Source organism: Seriola aureovittata, chromosome 4 (assembly GCF_021018895.1).
Source record: "Seriola aureovittata isolate HTS-2021-v1 ecotype China chromosome 4, ASM2101889v1, whole genome shotgun sequence".
NCBI classification, from domain to species: domain Eukaryota; kingdom Metazoa; phylum Chordata; class Actinopteri; order Carangiformes; family Carangidae; genus Seriola; species Seriola aureovittata.
In genome coordinates, this window is record NC_079367.1 from 16695803 (window position 1) to 16716923 (window position 21121).

Genomic DNA, 21121 nt, shown 5'->3' on the forward strand with positions numbered 1-21121 from the left:
ATCCTTAAACTAAGCTTAACTAGGCTGAGTTTATTTTTCAGCATAAAGTACCTCATGTGTATGAAGGAAAACTTGTAAGATTTTCCAAAGAAACCACGCCAAGTTCTGGTTTTTGATGTGTAACCACATTATCCTATTCATGCTCCTTAAAGAATAACCGCCTAAGGAAACACGCCTTTGAACTGAAGATGAACGAGGTTACGTACTTCGTGCTGGCCGCGGAGAGTGAACAGGACATGGAGGAGTGGATTAGCACACTGACCCGCATCTTACAGATCAGTCCCCACGACGGGCCGGCTCCAGACCGCAAGAGCCTGGACCTCACTGACCATCGGCAGGGTGAGACTGGTTCTGTTTTTGCATTTAGGAATACACAGAGAGTTTACCTATGATGGATGTTGAAAGAGGGGAACGGAAAAATAGTTGGAGAGAGCAAAGGGGATGGAAGCACAAATGGTAATTTAGAGGCGAGAGGGGTATTTAAAGAGAGACGAAGAGGAAATTTTAGCATAATTCCAACATATGTATAAATCATGCCCTTAAGAGAGGAATGATTTTATACTCGGTGTCAGCAATAAAACTTAACCTTGTCCTCTCTGCCTGACTTCCTCTGACTGAATAATATCTGCCACCTTGCCATGACTTTAATGGGGGATTTCTGCTGGGTGAGGCTCAGTCCATAACATCACCATCAGGAAATGAAGCCTGACACCAAACAGTGACTCCACCTTGATTTAAGACATCAGACCTTGTCATTAAAACCTTTACAATGGAAGTAGATTTTCTAAAACTCCACCTTATGTGCCAGCTCTGCGAGAGTTTTTGCATGGGGCCTCTGCCTGTAACATAGCACGCACTGACAGAGCATTGAGAATTGGCCTAGTGATGTAATAGCCTCAGCCGTCATGGCTTTGTGGTCTGTTAGCATGCCTCTAAATCAGGCTGCGAGCGTGTGGTGACCTACCCTTAATGAGCCATTTTGTTTAGCATGGCCTTTGGGAAGAAATGCTCCTGGCGCATGGAGGTTACATTTCTGCAGAAGCCTGCCTGCCTTATTATCCATAAATACCACAAATGGAGTCATATTTTATTCTGAGATGGATATATGTCCACAAGACTCTGCTTAGTGTGTATTTAGTGTACAGCTGAACCTATTTTAGAAAATGTTATATGGCTTTTAACCTATGGGGAGAATGGACTGCTTAGATAAACTTTCCCGTCCAGTCAGTGATGGCAGTCATCACTCATAAACAGAAGTCACTCTCTGGAGTCCTGATCGTGTTTGTTTTCTCTCCAGATGTGTTTGACCTGTCGTTGGGTGACTGCTGTTTGCAGGAGAATGAAGATACCACAGAGAACGGCATCAATCCAGAGCTAGCAAAGGTTGGCTACACTGACGGCTCTCCATTTTCAAACAATATTATAAACTCAGCTGCTACTGCGTACAGTTAACATCATTATATTTAAATGCATATACAAGAACAACATACCTGTGTGTGTGTGTGTGTGTGTGTGTGTGTGTGTGTATGTGTCTATTTAAAAGTATCCTGTGGAGTTTTTTAAACCACGGGTGGTGTTATTGAGCGATGTTTTCATGAGTGGCTTCACAATTATTTGTGTCTTATGTTCTATAAAAAGCAGACACAAGCGTTCCTGCTGATGTTCTCACACTTAACGGTAATTTGCAAAGATGCCGAGCAATGTTTCAGCAAAACGCAAGAAAGATTAAGACGGCTAGTCAGAGTAAACAGGGACATAGACATTTCCAATTATTCCCAGAGTAAAAGAAAACTCCACAGGCTACCTTAGACTGCCAATCCATTAGAACATGCTAGAAACGTGTAAACTTTAACACATGTAAAACCTGTTTGGTGTTTTTCCTGATATCAAGATTGATATTAACCTATTAGTCATTTGCATTGACTAGTTCTCTGGCTGTATCCTTCTGTGTTTCTTGCCATCTGTCCTGTGATAGTATATCTCAGAGACGGATGAAGGAATTCGCTCTGCCAGAAGAGAAGAGCGTCTGAATCTGTTCTCTCTCGACCCCGACACTCCTGTAAGTATGAAGGCTTTGATTGCACATATCTGAGTATTTATGTGTTTAGTTCTGTACTTAGTTCTACCTTATTACAACTTTGTGATGTTTTTATTCAGCTTAACTAGATCTCCTTAATGTAATAAACATTTCTCAGTGGATTAAAATAAAACATACCTTCAAGTAACAAACATTACGTGTTTCACCAACCACAGGTTCTGAGGAGCCCACGGACCGAATACTCATCAACTGAAAACACACCAGTACGTCCGTTTGACGAGAAGCTGGGCAGAAGGTTTATGATAACCTGCCGATCGCTCAACCTCATGCTACAGAGCTGCATCAACGAGAGTGAAACTGGACCAGTCACTAATGTGAGGAATAGGAACACACTTTCAGTTATTCAAACTTGCTTCAATGTTGATCGTTTTTTAAAATGTCTCCTTGAAATAAGTAATGTTGGTGCTCAAACCCGTGGCTGCTAATAGCAATATGAATATATATTCATTTCTATGTAAGATACAAGAACAGCCCTTGTAATTATACACCAAAAGCTTTAGGGAAGGGAACCAATGAAATGTTCTTAAACCTTAGGAGGAGATATTTTGCAGAATGAGGATTTAGCAGTTCTGTATATTTAAAGGAACTGCTAATGTGCAGGAAATGACTGAGCTGAATCTCCTCCACTAGATTGAACCCTTCTTTGTGTCGCTGGCTCTGCTGGATGTACGAGAAGGGAGAAAGGTGTCGGCAGACTTCCACGTAGACCTCAACCACGACGCAGTGCGTCAGATGCTCGGAGGCTGCAGTAACGGGACAGGCGGTCCAGGGGCCGGGGCTGGAGGTCAGGAAAATGGCCTGTGCTCTCCTGCTGAGAAGAAGCCAGGAGACTGTTACCTCAGCCTGGATCTGGAGCATTGGCTTTGTTTTCCCAAGCAGGTACAAGGATGGATGTTACTCCTGCAGTGTGCTTTATAGGTGTGGATCAGTCCAGATTTCACTGACGGTAATATGCCTCTCCAATGCTGTCCATGCAGGCCATCTTCTCAGTGACCAACCCCCACACGGACATAGTGATGGTGGCCAGAGTGGAAAAGGTGCTGATGGGAAATATTGCTTGTGGGGCTGAACCTTATATCAAGAATACGGACTCCAGCAAGGTCAGAAAGTCATCTTTTGTCATTGCTTGGTCGATGTCAGTATTTACATTGCTTAATACCATCACCTTTCTACTGGATTGATTTTCTGTCTTGAAGCAACATCACAGAGCTTTTACATTGTCTTATCTCCTAGAGCGTGCAGGGACAAATGGCTCATGAAACATGCTGCTAGGGCGTTTATTGTAAAAGGGAAATGGCTTAATCTAGTCAAACAGTTTAATGCATGACATTTGCAAAATGGTTTTCCTGTAAGGCCAGAGTTTATCTTCATCACAGAATGCCAGTTGGGACGGATAGTTTAGAAATTAGGTTTTTCCGAGATCCCATCCAAGACATTTCCTGGCTTCCCCCACTGGCAGTGCTCCATGTGGTTCTTGTTTAAATGGCTAAGTGAATCACCAGATACTCAACCTGCTGCCAGGATTACTTTATTAAACAACCTCTGATTTAGGCAGTCACTCTGTCTAGGGTCAGCTAGAATTAAGACAAAGTCACATCCCATTGTATTTAAGAATATTCACTGTGGCTTCTTGCTAACATTTTCCTTCTGTCCGTCTTTCTCTCCTTGTGTCTTGTACAGACTGTTCAGAAGATTTTGAGATCCAACAAACAGTTCTGCAGTAAACTGGGAAAGTACCGTATGCCGTTTGCCTGGTCTGTCAGGTCAGTGCCACTGGATGGAGGCTCTTTCTTTTATTTAAAAAAAAAAAAAAATCATCTCATTGTATCCTTGCAGCATTTAATCTTCATTTAATCATCCACTGCTTTCTGCATGTCTTTCTTTATCTATTACAGGTCAGTGTTTAAGGACAACCACGGCGCACTGGACCGAGAGGCTCGTTTCTCACCCCTCTTCAAACAGGAGAGCAACAAGATTTCCACAGACGACCTGATAAAGCTGGTGGCTGAGTTCAGGAGGTAAGTCATACTGTGGGCTTTATCACTAAAGTTGGTCACATACTGTAGACCTCTCTGTGACAGGATGAAGAGTGCTTGCAACATTTTGTTGTAATCTTTGTGTGCGCAGGGCTGAGAAGACCAGCAAACTGCAGACTATTCCCGGGACTGTGGACATCGCAGTCGACTATATTCCAATGGAACATCCAAGTATGTCCGTTTTGTAGGCAGTATTATCCCCCCCTGTCTGTTTTAATTCATGTGCACATTCTACTGTCCATCTGCCTCCTTCTTCCTCTATTATTCTCTCCCGTGTCGCGGGTTTGAAACTTCTTCTCTTTGCTTTCAGACTGTGTGACGTCGTCCTATGTACCGGTGAAACCCTTTGAGGAACTGAGCAAACACCAGCCGACTGTGGAGGTGGAGGAGTTCGCCCAGGACACCACCAAGTTCACACAGCCGCACCGTGTCTACAGGAACCACATCTACATCTACCCTAAACACCTCAAGTATGACAGCCAGAAGAGCTTCGCCAAGGTATGTCGCAGTAGCTTTAACAACAAAGTTTTAAGAGAAGCCTGAGTTAAGGTTATAACTTCTCAACTGCTTACAGCGTGCCTCGTGTTTTTTTACATACTTCATGTACTTTTATTGCTCACTGTTGTTGCTTTTTTTTTTTTTTTTTTTTGGTATAAGGGCAGTTTTCAATGTTACAATGGATCTCTTGTTCACAGGCTCGTAACCTTGCAGTCTATGTGGAGTTCCGCAGCTCAGACGAAGAAGTTGCCAAACCTTTAAAGGTAGAAAGTTCTCCAAAAACATGCTGATGGGACCTTTATTGGATTTTATATGACTCCATTTTCTTCCCTTACTTATACCATGGGAAACTGGCATGAGTATGACTTTGTTGTGGCTCTTTTCCTATTGCTGTTTTTGCAGTGTATCTATGGCAAGCCAGGAGGTCCAGTCTTTACCACGGCGGCGTGCTCCACAGTCCTGCATCACTCCCAGAACCCTGACTTCTATGACGAGGTGAGGACAGCGAATCAACACATGTTAGATTATTAGTACCTGGAAGTGGATTCACTTTCGCTTAAGCACCATTCCTTGCTCTCCATAATATAATCCATTATATGCTTTTGTGTCCCCAGGTGAAGATTGAGCTTCCTACCCAACTTCATGAAAAGCACCATCTTCTTTTCTCCTTTTACCACGTCACCTGTGACATCAACGCAAAGACGAATGCTAAGAGGAAAGAGGCCCTGGAGACCCCAGGTGAGCCAGAATTAAGTAGAACATGTATGATATTGCAATTTATGTTGTGTTTGGTCTTTTCCACTCTTCAGTACTCTTTGTTTTGTACACGTGTGTTCTTGTTTAGTGGGGTATTCTTGGCTGCCTCTCCTCAAAGAAGGCCGTCTGTCATCTCAGGAGTTCAACATCCCCGTCTCCTGTAACCTGCCACCTGGATACCTGGCCATCAAGGAAGCCAGCAACACCAAGGTGAGAGGGAGAAAGAAGAGGCACCATATTTATATGGTGTATCAGTTTTACAAATACTGCTGAGTAATACAATCATTAATTTGTGAGAGATTATATTAAGCATTACAGCATGTGATGAGTTGAGCCGGTGGCTCTCTTGTTTTCCCAGTGTTCATACTCAAGCTGTCTTCTCTTCTTACAGAATGGAGCAGATGTGAAATGGGTTGATGGAGGAAAAGCTATCTACAAAGTGTCCACCAATGTCGTCTCCACAGTTTACACTCAGGTAAGTGGAGAGTGGTAACTCCTTATTAAGTCGTGAGCACATGAAACAAAGAAGTGAGCCATTTCTATTTGCCGGTAGAGGATGTTTGGAGCGTTGCACAGCAATCTCTTTGTTTGGTTGGTGGGTTGTAAATGGTATCAGCCTGCCTCTTATTTTCACTTGCAACACTTCATAAAAAGCAGCCAATGAATTTATAGAGCACATTAAAAACATCAAATGCTGACCAAAATGCTTTTACAGTCAGATATTTAAAAGAAAATGATAAATACGTACAAATAAACAATTAGAGATACATTTAAAAATGCAACAGACATATAGCAGAGAAAATCAAAGAATGATAAAGATTTAAAAAACTACAGAAAAAAAACATACTTAAAGAGGAGTTTTGAAAATATTACAATTTAATAAGATATTTACATTCTTCCCTCATACCACTGAGAAGAAAAGATGAGTGTTTACCACTCACCTGAGCAGGGATTCTTCTTTTTTCTTTTTTTTTACCTCCACCAAGAAAAAGATTGGATACCAAAGTGTATTGATCACAGTAGTACAATTGCTTAAAAACTTTTCAGGATGAGCTTGACGGTTGCTTTCAGCTCCTGAAAACCGTTTCATTTCAGGCTGAGACTGAAACATTCACTAAAGATTGTGTGAAGTAATGAAGTTCACATTTTAGGATTAACTGTCACTTAAAAAAGGGAACCGGTCCACTAAGTGTTATTGCAGATGCTAAGTGCAGATTTTCATGGATTCTTCTCTCTGTGCCAGGACCCCCACCTGAACCGATTCTTCCAGCAGTGCCAGAAGAGAGAGCTGGACCTCTCAATACCTCCTACCTCCAACTTCCTCAACTGCCTGAAGGTCAGAGAAAAAAAACACTATATCTCCTCAATTCTTCTTTTATTGTGACTAAGACAAAAACCAGGACCTGCATGTCTAATCAGTGCAGCAGAATACCAAACATCATTTTGTTTTCTGCCTCTTTATGATTTATGTTTTTTATTTTTTTATTTTATTTCTTTCCACTCTTCTCATTCTCCAACTTGTCCACCTCCTCCTCTTCCTCCTCCACTTCTTTTCCACCCTCCTCCAGGGTCTCCTCAGCATGGAGAGAATCCCAGTGATCATCCGATTTCTGCCAGTGCTCTTCAACCAGCTGTTCAAGGTTCTGACTCAGAATGACAACGATGAGGTCACTACTGCCACCACCAGGTAGGAAGTGGTACTACGGGGTCCAAAACAAATCTATTGACAGAGAGGGTTGGGGTTCAGTGGACGTGATAAAGCACACAGTGAGAGAAGCAGACAGGGTTTAAAGCCTCTCCTCTTTTTGTTGCTAGAAGAAGGTTATTTTGTGATTTTATTGTGTGATTAATTCAGTATGATATTAAAAATAAAAGCAAGTTCTGCCAGCTGTTTAAGGGAGAAAATGTGTCAGGAAGTGTTTGACAGATGTTTTCAGTCATTTTTTAGGAACAAAGGCTGTCATAAATAACAATCTTTGTTGTTATTGTCCTGTGTTTGCAGAGTGCTGGTCCACATTGTTGCAAAGTGCCATGAAGAAAACCTGGATCACTATCTGCACTCATATATCAAGGTATAACAACATGGAAAGTGGTGAAGTGTGTGTGTGTGTGTGTGTGTGTGTGTGAGAGAGAGAGAGAGAGAGAGAGAGAGCTCACAAACATCATATAATAATTTTGAAGGTTGTTGTTTTCCATGAAGGAATGGAATCCCTGCACAGACAATTTCATTTGTAAAAAAAAAAAAAATACAGAAAAGGGGTCTTTATGTGTTTGCATGTGTGTATTTGTGTGTGTTTGGGCAAGCAGGAGTGTGGTTAGGGCCACGTGCCCAGAACACTGTGCAAACACGCACACACAGAGAAGGAGGGAGAGAAGAAGAAGAAGAAGAAGAAAGGGTGATTGAGTAGGAGGCAAACTAGGACATTCAGCCTGCTCAATCAGAAACACAAGACATGTTTGTTTAGGGGGGAAATCAGTGAGAGAATTAGAGAAGAGAGCAGGAGAAACCACAAGACCTGTTTCATGCTGGCTACAGTGAAGGAAAACGGCAGCGCTTGAAGAGGCAGTGGCAGAGATGAATGGTGGGAGGGAAGAGGGGAGGACTAGCAGAGCTAATGGATCTGGGGTTGCCATAGTAACAGATTGGCATGATGTTCAGTAGTAGTGCTGCCCAATTTAAACTGCTGAGTGTGTGTATATGTATGTGCGCACAAGTGTGCGCTCATATGGGGGGCGGGCGGTCAGTTCACTGTAGCATGAATTGAGCAGTATGTAGTAATATTATATCACATGCACATTTTGGAAAATATTTTTAATTTCAGGTTACTGTAGGAGGGTTTTTGTTCATGTGTCTACAGTAATTGTTGAATCTGTGTCCTTGTACTTATTAGAACTGAAATAGTTTGATAAACAGAAAATTAATAACAATTTTTTTAATAGTCCATTGAGTTATTTTTTCTCATTGTGAGGATTTGCTGCTTTTCTGTGTTTTGTATCATTATAAGCGAAATATATTTGGGTTCTGGACTCTTGGTTGGACCCAAAAAGATATTTAAAGATATCACTTTTCACTTTTACGTTTTATAGACCAAGCAGTGAATCAGTTAATCAGAAAATGAATCAACAGATTTGGGCATACTAGTGGCTTATAGGGGTTTGGACTAGAGCTGGAACTAATGATTATTTTTATTATCAATTAATGTTTTCTCGATTAATCAATGAATACTTGGGTGTATGGATCATCCAAAAAGAGTTAAATGCCCATCACAATATTCTAGGCAGGTCATTAAATATCTTGTTTTCTCCAACAAACAGTCCAAAACCCAAGAATATTCAGTTTTACTGTAATGAAAGACAATGAAAAGCAGCTAATGCTGTCATTCGAGAACAAATAACTATCATTTTTTTTGGTATTTTTAGTTGAAAAATGACTTATTAAAATGGTTGCCAGTTAACTCTAATCAGCTAATCAGTTCATAGACTAACTGTTGTAGCTCTCGTTAGAACCATGAACTGCATCACACCTGGCCTGAGATCTTTCTTGCATGTCATTCCCTCTCTTTCTTTCCCGTCTGTCATAATAATAGTGAAAAGAATTGTTAGCTGCAGCCGTACTATATATGCACCTTTAGGTGACCACCTCTGACTCCTCTCTTCTCTCTGTATGCAGTATGTCTTTAAATCAGAAGCCCATGGGTTCAGGACAGCCCATGAGGAGCTGGCTAAGGGGATGACCTTTGACCTGAAGAGCAACGAGCAGGCAGCAGTCAGGAATGTCCTGAAGGTTTGTCATCAACCTACTCTTTGCAACCTCCTCTGTCCCTTTACTCTCAAATGGATTTTACCTGAATGAATTAATTATAAATGTTGTTTGTTCCTCTAACGAGAAGAAGAAAAGTAACTCTCCCAAACACAATTGTGTGCCGCTCTCTGTTTTCATGCTGGAGCTGATTAGACAGATAAATTTTGGAACGAGAGTGACCTTGCTTTGTCCTCTCTTGGTTTCAGTTCTCCTGGTTCTTCTTTGAGCTGATTGTCAAGTCCATGGCGCAGCATTTGGTTGACTCTGACAAGTTAAAGGTAAGGTGACATACTCAACTTCAGGTCCCTCAAGTTTCCCATTCCTGAAAACATCAACACAATTTTATCCATTTGTTATTCATGGTTCAATATGAATACATTTGCATAATCTGACCTGGGACACAGTGCGTGACTGTGTATCGCTGATCCCTTGTTCCCACAGCTTCCCAGACCCCAGCGTTTCCCCTCATCCTACCTGAGCCGCGTGGAGACCCTGGTGGAGACGGTGTCCGAACATATCTTCTGGAAAAACAAAGACCTGGCAGAAGAGACACGCAGCGCCAACTTAGCTGTGGCAGCTTTTGTCAAGGTGGGAGGAACATGTTTGTGAGAGTTTGTGTTGTGGATTTAGATTATAACATTAAAGGAAACTCATTTACAGAGGCGATTTATTGAGTGAAGTTTTAATACGGAATACTTACAAGTTTATGTGCTTGTGTGGATCAATACAAACTGCCTAACATTCTGCAAATGGAAATCTCTTCTATTTACAGTTGATACATATTGATTTCTCCATCTGTGTTAAATTTTCTGTCTCACTGTCTCATTAAGTAACTGATGCTGGGTCTGATCTCTGAATTGTCTCGGTCGCTCTGTCTCTTTGCAGCGTTGCTTCACTCTGATGGACAGAGGCTTCACATTCAAACTGATTAGCAACTACATAAACATGATCACTGCTACTGACAGCAAGGTAAAAAAAAAAACCGTATATACTTGAACTTTATTTTGGGTTGAATAAAGTGTGTGTATGAATACGTGCATACCATTTCTGTGTTTGACAGGCTTTGTGTGAGCTGAAATTTGAATTCTTGAGAGAGGTGTGTAACCACGAGCACTACGTTCCTCTCAGCCTGCCCCTACCCTCTGCTCGCATCGCAGGTAAGAGCTCCAGCCCAACTCTGTCGAGCTGACTCCGGTGTTAATGTGAAAACTCACACATCAAGTAGCTCTCCCTCTCATTTGTCTATTAACACTCTGTCTCTCTATCTTTCTCTTCCTGTCATTTTCTCTGACTGTTTGTCCATGTCAGACCATGCATCTCCAGAGCCACAAAGCACTCATGGTAAATATGTTCACTCATTCCTTTGTAATGTTGCATGTGCAGCAGTGTATGTGTGTGTGTATGTGCGTGCGTGCGTGTGTGCAGCAGTAGTATGATGATAATGGAATTCATGGAAAATTGGCTTGTCACATTATTTGTTCACTGTAACCAGATTTTTATTTAGAAATGGATTAATTAACTCTCTGATGGAAAGCTAATATTTAGCAGTATTTAAATCACATGCAGCTTAGTTTCCATTAAAAATGTGACTCTTTTATGCTGTCTCTCCTCAGTGTCGGTACCCGAGTACAACCTAACCGGAGAGTTCTGCAGGAAGCACTTCTTGACTGGCCTTTTGCTTCGGGAACTGGGGCTGGCGCTGCAGGACGAGCAGGACCTGCGGCACCTAGCTTTGGCCACTCTGAAGACTCTTATGGCCAAACACTCTCTGGATGCACGCTATGCCACCAAGGTAGACAGAACACATGTTTATATGGGAAGAGGAAACTGAAAGGCATGAACGAGTCATGAGCTCACAGTAGAAATTCTTCCCCTGTGACTCATTCAAACACATGCACACCGACATGTGACTGTTGGTAGCAGCTGCGGGCAACAGTGAGGATATCCTAATGAATGCTGGGAAGTGTCCGGATCACATCAGAGTCAGTGATCTGTCCTCTGTTTAACAGTACCAAATACTGCCAACCACAACACAACAGCGGTGCTGTAGTCAAGACTTAGATTGGGTCTAGTTGAGTCTGAGTCAAAACCAGATGTGAGCAACAGGAAAATAAAAGCCGAAACTGGGAAATGTGAATGTGAATTAATGAAGACCACAACAGTTTCTTGGCAGGATACTTTAGATATTATATAACTGCACTGATTTTTTTTTTCTATTTTGGACTAAATAATCTGTAGAAATATAGGCAATTAAATAAGGCATTTAATAAGGCAATTAAATATAACATTAATGAAGTAGTAATAAAGTTTCCAGGGACACATTGTTACTGCGGTTTTGTTTTTTAATGTGTCGCTAAGGTCAGGTGCTTTGAGTGGCTGTTTCCTGACTATTAATCAGTCATTAGTGATTGTGGTCAGTGAATATCTGATTATCTTCATACAGACTTTGCAAACATATACTATATATAATTACGTGCTGGCTAAATCAAATAACGTATTCATTCGTCAGGGTATAACAAAATAATGTCACTGACTATAGAACCTGCACAGATCTCTTTTATGAGACTAATGTGATGTCTGTTTCATTGGCTACTTTTCCAGGAGAAACAGGCAAGAATTGCATCTCTCTACCTGCCTTTGTATGGCCTGATCCTGGACAACATGCCTCGATTCTTCCTCAGGGACATCTTCCCCATCTACTTCACCTCTAGTGACCAAGTAAGAGTCCAGATGAAAGATAGAATCATCAATTGGCTCTCTGTGTACTGTATAGATTTACTGTGTGCAATTTCAGACATATTCCTAAAAAAAGAAAAGGTATTCTCTTTCATTAGTTACAGTTACCTACTAAATTTCAGATATTCCAGGCATGGGGAAAGAAACATAGATTGTTGCATTTCTTTTCTGTAGCTTTCCTCCATTCTTTGCAACACAGCCTCTCATCCTTAGGTGTCATATGTTTGCAGTGACTGCAGTAATAACAACTAAACTGTACAGTTTTGTCAGATGCTGTAAGAATTATCTTTCTGCCTCTGTTTGTCCTCTTCCATTTGATTTCCACCACACTATGAATAAAACTTTGTTTGCTCATGCATACTGTAGATTGATTGCAATGGTCGATTATAATGGAACTTTGAATTTTTACTGTCATTGAAATATAAGTAGGAATCATAATAATTTGATCATTTCAGTTAAATTTAATTTGTTTGGAGAAAACTGCATGTGACTTGTGTTGCTTCCCCTAATGGATGCTGTTATAAAGTTTTCTCTCAGCAGGCTAATTAATAATTAATTAATAACATGTTCTCATAGCTTATAGAGATACTAGCCTGAATTATAAAATGATAAGACTCCAGTTGAATGGCAAATATTTTCCCTTGAATAAGTCCTCTCCTCTGTCTGCGCTCCTACCAGGGCTCTCGAGATGACCTTAGCGTGGGAGGGGGAGTGGCTGGAGGGGTGATTCCTGTTACTCGCCATGGCAACTCTGTGGATGCCTCCTTTTCCAAAGAAGTACTCAACTCCATCACAGGTAGCAGTTAGCGATGTGTTTGTAGCTGTGTTTCTGTTTCTGCTGTCGGTAGCAAAAGGTGTGAATAAGGACATTACATTGATGCTGACTACCCCCTCTCCACCACCCTCCACCAGCCTTCTCATCCTTGGCAGTTGCCATGGGTAACCAGGCCGACTCTCGGGGTTCTCTGATCAGTGTGGACTCCAACCCTAGCAACAGTGACAGGAACAGTGAGAAGATGGATGGATGTGAGAAGGTGAGAGGAAAGAAGAGTTGAGAAAATATTTTCTTCATTGCAAGTCATTCTAAATAATTTCTATATCGTATATGAATCTCTGAAAGAGGAGTACGCAGAAAAACAGACCTCCAGTGACTCCCCTTTCAGACCAGTCCAGCCGGGGATCTTTGATGCATATCATCCCTCTTTCTCTTTCCTTACTTCCTGTCATCTCTTTCTACTATATTATAATGACAAAAAAATACTTTAAAGGAGCTATTTGTAAGTTTTGCTATTTCTACATAGCCAACTTAAGCATTAACAGCTGAAGAAACATGGTGAGTTCAGCATTAAACTATATTCCTTTACTAGCCAAGAGCTGTCTCCAGAGGTGGAAAGCAACGCCAATATTAACTCTTGTTTGCATCAAGTCCTTTCTTTTGCTGAAGTTAGAACGCTAAGCAGCTAGCCCCGGCCTGCCCGTGTTGTCAAATCCCTCCAGCCTCAAATCTGCCCTGAAGACGTAGCACTGCTCAGAGGGCGTATTGTAACCTCTTGTTTTATGAAGCCAACGATGGCTGAAGCTCTTGTCTCTGGGCGAGAAACCATGTACAGTAGCAGAGAAAACTTACAGAAGGCTAATAAAAAACATACTGCATACACCAGCCCCTCCATCAGCCCCCACACCACCGCCCTCATATGATTTTTACAAGACACTGAAAATGAAGGTCTCTTAATTTTTTTAAACTTTCCGAGCCTTCTCTGCATTGGCTAGAACAAAAATTTGGAAAGGAATTAGTGAAACCTTCACTCGTTTATTATTATATAAGTGTTGTAAAATTCAATCTTAAAATACTACATCAGCTTATAAAATACCCATTAAGTTTCACTGCAGCTTGCCTAAACCAACAAATTCACCTAACTAAATAGCGAGGACATGACCCATGTCCTCAATGGTAGCTACAGCTCCGGTGCTAACAGTATATCTTTGACTGCATTTCTGTCTGGATGTTTGTCCACAGTTTGCTCGGCCGCAGTCCCTGATAGGCTACGGCTCTCGTTGTGACAAGTTGGACCAGGCGGAGACACGCAGCCTGCTCATGTGCTTCTTGCACATCATGAAAACCATATCTGAGGGTGAGAAATTACTTACAAATGATCTTACAAATCTTCACACTCGCACATTCTAGACATTTGTTAAAGGGTGTTTGGAAATGGCTTCTTATGAATTATTACATGACCTGCACTACTTTTGTGGTTTTACACATAGAAGCCCAGAACATAGATAATAGTTGTAGTCATTATATTACATTAGTGGTGAACTTTACCCTCTACAAATCTGCTGTGGTGTGTGACATGATGTCTTTTGTTGCCTGTTTCCAGATGTGCTGGTGTCCTACTGGCACCGAGCCATTCACCAGGAGATCTCAGACTTCTTTAACATCCTGGAGTAAGTGCTCATCTTTCTTCATTGCAGAGTAGTACCACAGCGCCTGTTAGGCTGACTGGTGATACAGTGCACAAAAAAACACACTTAGACAGGCGGGGATGGGGACAGACGAGTGAGAAGAGAGGAAAGAGGAATGTAGCCAGAAGGGAACAGATGAAAGTAATGACACAGCGAGAGAGAGAGAGAGAGCAAGAGAAGAAAAACAGACTGTAATTCCAATGAGAGCTCCCTATCCACAAAACAGTGCAGTAAATTAACTGCGTGTTTCCTGTTTGCATCTAGACTGCACCGGTACAACTCAGTTTGTTCACATGGACCCCATTTACCCAGTGTTCTTCACTTACAAAACACAAAAACAAGCAAACCGCCAGCTAAGATGTTTTTACATTTTCCTTTTCCTCAGGCTGTGTCTTCAGCACTTCAGGTTCCTCGGAAAACGCCACATAGCAAGGTGAGTGTGTACTCCACAGGGCTTGCGCCGACAAAGAGGTGGACCAGGTCTGAATCAGATGCATTTGTTATAATGCTGCAGATGTGGAAACAGCTTATTAACTCAACATACATATCACAGCCAAAGGTTGCAACACCCCCACCCACTGATACATAATTCATATAATCATGTGCACACATGAATGCACACATGTGCAAACGCATCCACGCCCACAGACACATGTGCAAACACACACAAATAAATGAGTCGGGCACAGTCAGGCAGAAATACTAATATGTGTTCTGTATGCGTGTGCACACTCAGGGATGAGCTTCAAGGGGGAGGGAGGGGGAGAGGGGAGGGGGGTGAAGGAGCGAAGAAAAGAAAGAGAAGGGGGGGAGGTGAAACTCCTGGATCTTGCTGTTGTTGAGAGAGAATCACTGCTGGATATTGTACTGTAGTAGTTGGCAAGCATAGGATGGGGGTTGTTATGGTGTGTGAGTGTGAGTGTGTTTGTGTGCTCTTACTGGAGCTGAGCCATTGGCACTGCTAGACTCCTCCATCTTCTGGTTCCTCCCAGCTAATTAAATTAGCCCTCTTTTTCCTTTCAGCAATAAGATGCTGAGATGTAAGCCAACAAAAGGCTGGGAGAACACACTGCATTACTGTGTGTGGAGGCATTAACAGAAGAAAGATACCTGGAAGCCTAGCTAGCTCTCTCAGACGTAGTTGAGCCTGTCTGGGGCTGCTAGCTACTTAACATTCGTCTGTAATACCCGGCCATGGGGGACTCACAGTCTTACGCCTATGTCTGTCTCAGTGTCTCTCTCTGTTAGCTCTTTGATGCCTGGCTGAGTCAGTGTGGGCACCCATTGAAGCTCAGGAGTGATGAATTACTCCAGCAGTGTGTAGCCAGCCAGCAAGCTAGGGAGACAGTCAGCCAGCTAGCTTATCAGACAACAATTCAGCCATTAAAGCCCATGAAAACTTGGTTTCAAATCCCAAGTATTTCTCTGCAATATTGAATATTCATGATTGATGCACCAATAAAAGTTAAAGGTTGAAAAAAGCTTGAGCATTTAGTCAGTTGTTGTTAATTGTGATACATGAACGTACGTGTGTCCCTCCCATTTCAAATGGGTTGGATGAGAACAGACAAAAAAAAAAAAAATTCAGAGATCTATAAAAACTTTTTACTAATTCGGCAGAAAACTGTGTGTTCTTGTCCCATCGCTCATGGTAATAAGCTGATTGAGAAAACAGGTTTTCCTGGCCTTTAAGTTAGAAACATATTCTGTTTCTGTTCTGTCTGATGGTGCAGGGAACCTCACCCCCTTTAACCTAAGCCGTAGTTTAGACACACACATGCACATGCACCATATACATTACACGACCTCAACAAGTAGCAATTAATTATAATGTTTTCTCCATGTTTGCCCTTGCTGTTGTAGTCTTCACCTCAGTGCATGCCTCATGCCCCCCCCCCCCACCCCCTCTGTGCTTGCTGCTGCTGCTGTTAATGGATTGTCAGTGTGATTGCACGTTTATTGATGTTCTGTTGCATCACGTAACCCTTTCTGTGTTGACATCAGTGGGAAATAAAGAGGAAATTTATGCTGGTACTGTATGTTAGTTTTGTTTGCTCTGTACACCCTTTTAACACATTCACCTCCTCGATGTTGCATGTCGACCTCGTAACCCTCCGCCTCCGTGCCCCGCCTTCACGACTGGCTGGACTCCACCTGCTGCTTGGCTTGATTGAGTTTCCTTAATAGGCTCTGAGGCTGCTGTGTCGATTGGCTTACACGGTAGCTGTGTCTTCTTACTTTTGGCTGGCTAAGGCACCATTTGCTTTGTGTAGCTTGGCAGTCGTTTCCGACCGAGCTTCATATAAGCATCATAAGAATATGATACAGTATGTTGAACATCTGTTTGTTGAGATCCACTGACTAAGCTGATTTGTGCTACAGCTTAACTGACGTTCAGCTTCATCACATCTATACATCCTAATTCCCCATGCCGTCCACTGTTTTATATTAACGGTGACCACAAGCCTCTGCTCTCCACTAACACTCTTAACAAGAGTCAGGATAACATTTACCATTTACACAATATGATACTGATGGCAGACTAAAACCACTGACTCTGCTTCACCACTAACCTTTCCATCTGGCTGACCTCCCTCTCTATATGAGCTGTTTGATCTTTTTTTTTTTCCTGACACTAGCTGCTCTCATCACACCAAGGTCAAATTGGAGATGCTGTATGCTTTCAGCATTTCATGTAGCCTTACTGGAATATGATGTGACTTAGTTCTTAAAAATATGTAATAAGGTCACAAAAGTGCAAAAAATAGTGCTTTCAGTTTTTATCGATTGCTGGCGTGCCACTCACACTTAATATAATTGAATAATGATGATAATGGTGAACACTAAAAACAATGTTGGTCTTAACTTATCTAACTAATGTTAGCTTTGATGTGATTGGCTCGTGAACAGGAAGCTAGCAGCGGCAGTAAAGCTGGCCCAGTCCACCCAGGCCAATGGCACCCTGAAGGGCTCTAACCACCCCTCCCAGTCCTCTCATCCCTCAAGCCTCTTCCCACAATGGTAATCACCCTCCACCAGGAAAACAAACAACACCTCAGCTGTGATGATGGAGTCAAACTGTGTGAAGATACTGACTCTATGGTTAACTGAAACTGTTCTTAATGCTAATGATGTCTGGTGATTGGCACAGAGTGTAAATAGTTTCTTAAATAGCAACAACCTCCAGACTACTGAAACACGGGTTCAACCCACAACAGCAATGTGAACACTTGGATTTAGGTAAACACATTATTGTCCCATGTGGATTCATCATTTATGTGGCCACTGTGTTTCCATGTTTTAGACTGTAACTGTGTTCTCAGCATGCCCCCTCCTCATACCTGCAGTGTTTTGTGTGATATGCCAGTCTTTGTCTCTGTACTCCTCATGTGTTAACAGACTCCCGATAACAGCAAGTCCTTGGGACATGGATGCAGTTTATATTTACCTGTCTACTAAAAATGTACAATATCTCTAACTGGTTAGGTAACACAACATTGTCCAAATGTGTATTAGTACATTTGCTCCAGTGTAGCTAAAGCAAGTGTTAAATAAAACATGTGAGCACTGTGATTGATACTAGCTGCTGATCCCTGCAGGATGGCGTCATCTGGAGGGGAAGGTCACCGGCATGCTCGCTCCCAAACCATGCCCATCATCAGGGGCAAGAATGCCCTCACCAACCCCAAGCTGTTGCAGATGATGGAGACAGGTAACACACACACACACAGACTGAGATCAAGTCAAGTCAAATTTCAAATCAAGGTGCTTTACAGTCTGTACAGCATCACGACACACTTTGCACTTGGACCCTTGAATTGAATCAGGAAAAACGACTACAAGATGATGATGATGATGATGATAATGATGATGATGATGAGATGACTACAAGATTAGATGGATTAAAGTTGTTCATATCTGAGTTTCTTTCCAGATGGGAGTATTCAAGATGGGGACACGCTGAGTCCTACTGATATTGAGGCAAACTTGTCCACTGAGGTGGCCCTCACTGTGCTGGATGTACTAGAGCTCTTTGTTCTCCACCACAAGGTCTGTGGTCCTTCCATAGTTTACAACCTGAAACTACATTTCACACCACACACTCACTGCATTTGTCATCTGTTTTCATTTGTTAAGGAGAATCTATTTTACTTTATGTTATGTGCTGTACATACAGTATTTATTGTATACTTGTGATATGTGTATATGTATAGTGTATCTGAGATCTGAGCTCAGTTTTTGAATTTGACCATTACAGTACATCTAAATGCAAAAAAAATTGTTTATGTATATATATATATATATATATATATATATATATATATGGCTTTTACACATTTACTTTAAAGGTTGTGTGTCTTTTCATATTTCTCTGACTTTTTCTCTCTGTCAAATAATAGTTACTGTTTGGTTTGTAACTAGAATAAGAATCAGCATTGGTATTCTCATATCTATCACCATCATTCTATTGTACAAAACCTAAAAAATCTACAAACTTTTTTTGTCGAAATGAAATGTCCATAGTTGTTTAGGGTCCAGAATAAAATCCAATATAAATCCTACGCCCATTAATCCGCATTGAAAACCAAAGACAGTGGCACTCTGCTGCCACCTGGTGGCTAGAAGAATCTCTGTTTTTAAAAACTGTATTCAAAGGTGTAAGATAGTCTTTCCATGAAACGTTGCCTGTTGAAACTGAAATTCTTCTTTTTTTTTCTTCTTACATACATCGATACAGAAGCAGCTGTTGCTGGATGAAGGACAGAACGCATTGATGAAGAAGGTGCTGGACACCTACTTGCTCTTCTTTCAGATCAACCAGTCAACCGCCACTCTACGGCATGTCTTCGCTGGACTCAGGCTCTTTGTACAAAAGGTCCAGAAAGCTTCATGTAGACATATAACATCTAAGTCATCCAGTTAGTTTTTTCTTCCTTGTATGTGGTTTCATCTTCATCTCTTTCTGTAGTTCCCCAGTGCATTCTTCCAGGGTAAGGCAGACCTGTGTGGCTGTCTGTGCTATGAGATCCTCAAGTGCTGTAACCATCGATCCAGCTCCACCCAGACGGAGGCAGCTGCTCTGCTGTATTTCTTCATGAGAAAAAACTTTGAGTTTACCAAGGGAAAGTCTATAGTCCGCTCTCATCTGCAGGTCAGTCAAACCGCATGTAGTATAAATATATAACTTCAGTATTCTGCGTTTTGTGAATCGAAGTTTCAGTGTGACATTTTTCTTACCCCATACTCTCCCGCTCCAGGTCATCAAGGCAGTGAGCCAGTTGATAGCAGACGCCGGCATTGGAGGGTCGAGATTTCAGCAGTCCCTGGCTATCATCAATAACTTTGCCAATGGAGATGCTCCACTCAAGGTATAGCAGGTTCTGGGGTTATAGTACAGCTTTCTTATCAATAATTAGGATGTGTAGTATATTATATAGATGCATGTCATCTGACTTTTGCACTTCAAATAATGAATGTTCATAACACATTTTCTGCAGAACACTCCATTCCCAGCTGAGGTGAAGGACCTGACCAAGCGGATCAGGACAGTCCTGATGGCCACGGCTCAAATGAAGGAGCACGAGAAGGATCCAGAGATGCTGGTGGATCTTCAGTACAGTCTGGCTAACTCCTACGCCAGCACGCCCGAGCTTCGACGCACCTGGCTGGAGAGCATGGCCAAGGTCCACGTCCGCAACGGCGATCTCTCAGAGGTTATAAACCTTATACTTTTTAAGTCACCCCTTACTTCAGAAACTTCACAAATGGTTTTAAGAATGAAGTATTCATTAACGTTGTTGGTTATGTGTCTGCCTCTCCCTCAGGCTGCCATGTGCTACATCCACATCTCAGCCCTGATCGCTGAATCGCTGAAGAGGAGAGGTTAGTGTGCACCAGCTGCTGCTTTCACTTTGCAAGCTTTTGACAGCATGGTTTGTGTGTGTGTGTGTGTGTGCGTGTGTGTATGCGTATGCACAAATACCTGCACATATACAGGGCTGTGAAACTCTTGTGTGCATCTTCAAAGACATAGTTACTTCTAACCAGAAAGTCCAACCACAGCCATCAGAAAACCACCCTTTCTCTCCGCTAACATTCATTCAAGCTTTCAGCCATCAGTCCTTCATATCATCATGGGGGTTGATGTGTATGTCTGAAAGTGAGCACAATGGTGACATGAGAGTGTCTTTGTGTTGTGGAGGATAAATTAGGAATCCAAGAATCCAACTAGTAGTATAGATCTGTCTTTGGATTCATTCCCATTCACGTCTTCTGCTGCTTTCCACACATTTTGCTGCGTTATATGTTCTTTTACCCGTAAATCTGTTTGTTCTTATGTGTGCATGTGTCCCAGTTTAGGCCACAGCATGTCTCTGTCTTTTGCTATAGTGTCTGACATCGTGTCTGAACTCTTTCGCATGCGCTTTACGCACTGTACCAGTAGTGTGCCAGCAGCTAGCATAGTGTGCCAGCCGCTCGGCTGATGCGTGAGCCTTGTCCTTGAGCATAAAAGGCAAAAGCAAGTGGACGTCAACTTTGTAAACCTCCTCCTCCTCCTCCTCCTCCTCCTCCTCCCCTCCTACCAAACAGGCTACTGGAGAGCTGACAAGGCCAGGATGTCCAGTGTGTCCCCTGAGGAAAGCCCTGTCTTTAACTGTAGCTCCTTACTAACTACCTCCCGAGATCAAGACAGTGAGTGTGTGCGCCTGGGGGCTGTTGGGTGGAGGGGTT

At 42.2% G+C, this 21121-nt stretch overlaps 1 protein-coding gene across 8 annotated transcripts in view; it reads left to right on the top strand.

The window, feature by feature from the left end:
* dock10 (dedicator of cytokinesis 10) overlaps positions 1-21121 on the top strand; it is a 64421-nt gene that overhangs the window by 37359 nt on the left and 5941 nt on the right. For 5 of the 8 annotated variants that reach the window (XM_056373746.1, XM_056373744.1, XM_056373748.1 and 2 more), the window contains exons 8-47: positions 153-339; positions 1298-1383; positions 1976-2059; positions 2254-2412; positions 2729-2977; positions 3076-3198; positions 3779-3861; positions 3994-4116; positions 4226-4305; positions 4445-4632; positions 4830-4895; positions 5035-5127; positions 5247-5370; positions 5477-5598; positions 5780-5863; positions 6632-6724; positions 6957-7075; positions 7391-7460; positions 9059-9172; positions 9397-9468; positions 9632-9778; positions 10076-10159; positions 10251-10347; positions 10499-10531; positions 10804-10982; positions 11792-11908; positions 12605-12722; positions 12839-12960; positions 13944-14058; positions 14305-14371; positions 14775-14822; positions 17300-17410; positions 17989-18101; positions 18324-18439; positions 19128-19265; positions 19359-19541; positions 19648-19758; positions 19888-20103; positions 20215-20272; positions 20981-21082. In XM_056373746.1, coding sequence (XP_056229721.1) covers positions 153-339; positions 1298-1383; positions 1976-2059; positions 2254-2412; positions 2729-2977; positions 3076-3198; positions 3779-3861; positions 3994-4116; positions 4226-4305; positions 4445-4632; positions 4830-4895; positions 5035-5127; positions 5247-5370; positions 5477-5598; positions 5780-5863; positions 6632-6724; positions 6957-7075; positions 7391-7460; positions 9059-9172; positions 9397-9468; positions 9632-9778; positions 10076-10159; positions 10251-10347; positions 10499-10531; positions 10804-10982; positions 11792-11908; positions 12605-12722; positions 12839-12960; positions 13944-14058; positions 14305-14371; positions 14775-14822; positions 17300-17410; positions 17989-18101; positions 18324-18439; positions 19128-19265; positions 19359-19541; positions 19648-19758; positions 19888-20103; positions 20215-20272; positions 20981-21082 — 4594 coding nt within the window. The remainder of the gene's footprint in view (positions 1-152; positions 340-1297; positions 1384-1975; positions 2060-2253; positions 2413-2728; positions 2978-3075; positions 3199-3778; positions 3862-3993; positions 4117-4225; positions 4306-4444; positions 4633-4829; positions 4896-5034; positions 5128-5246; positions 5371-5476; positions 5599-5779; positions 5864-6631; positions 6725-6956; positions 7076-7390; positions 7461-9058; positions 9173-9396; positions 9469-9631; positions 9779-10075; positions 10160-10250; positions 10348-10498; positions 10532-10803; positions 10983-11791; positions 11909-12604; positions 12723-12838; positions 12961-13943; positions 14059-14304; positions 14372-14774; positions 14823-17299; positions 17411-17988; positions 18102-18323; positions 18440-19127; positions 19266-19358; positions 19542-19647; positions 19759-19887; positions 20104-20214; positions 20273-20980; positions 21083-21121) is intronic. The other 3 variants (XM_056373750.1, XM_056373749.1, XM_056373745.1) reach the window with 3 other exon arrangements.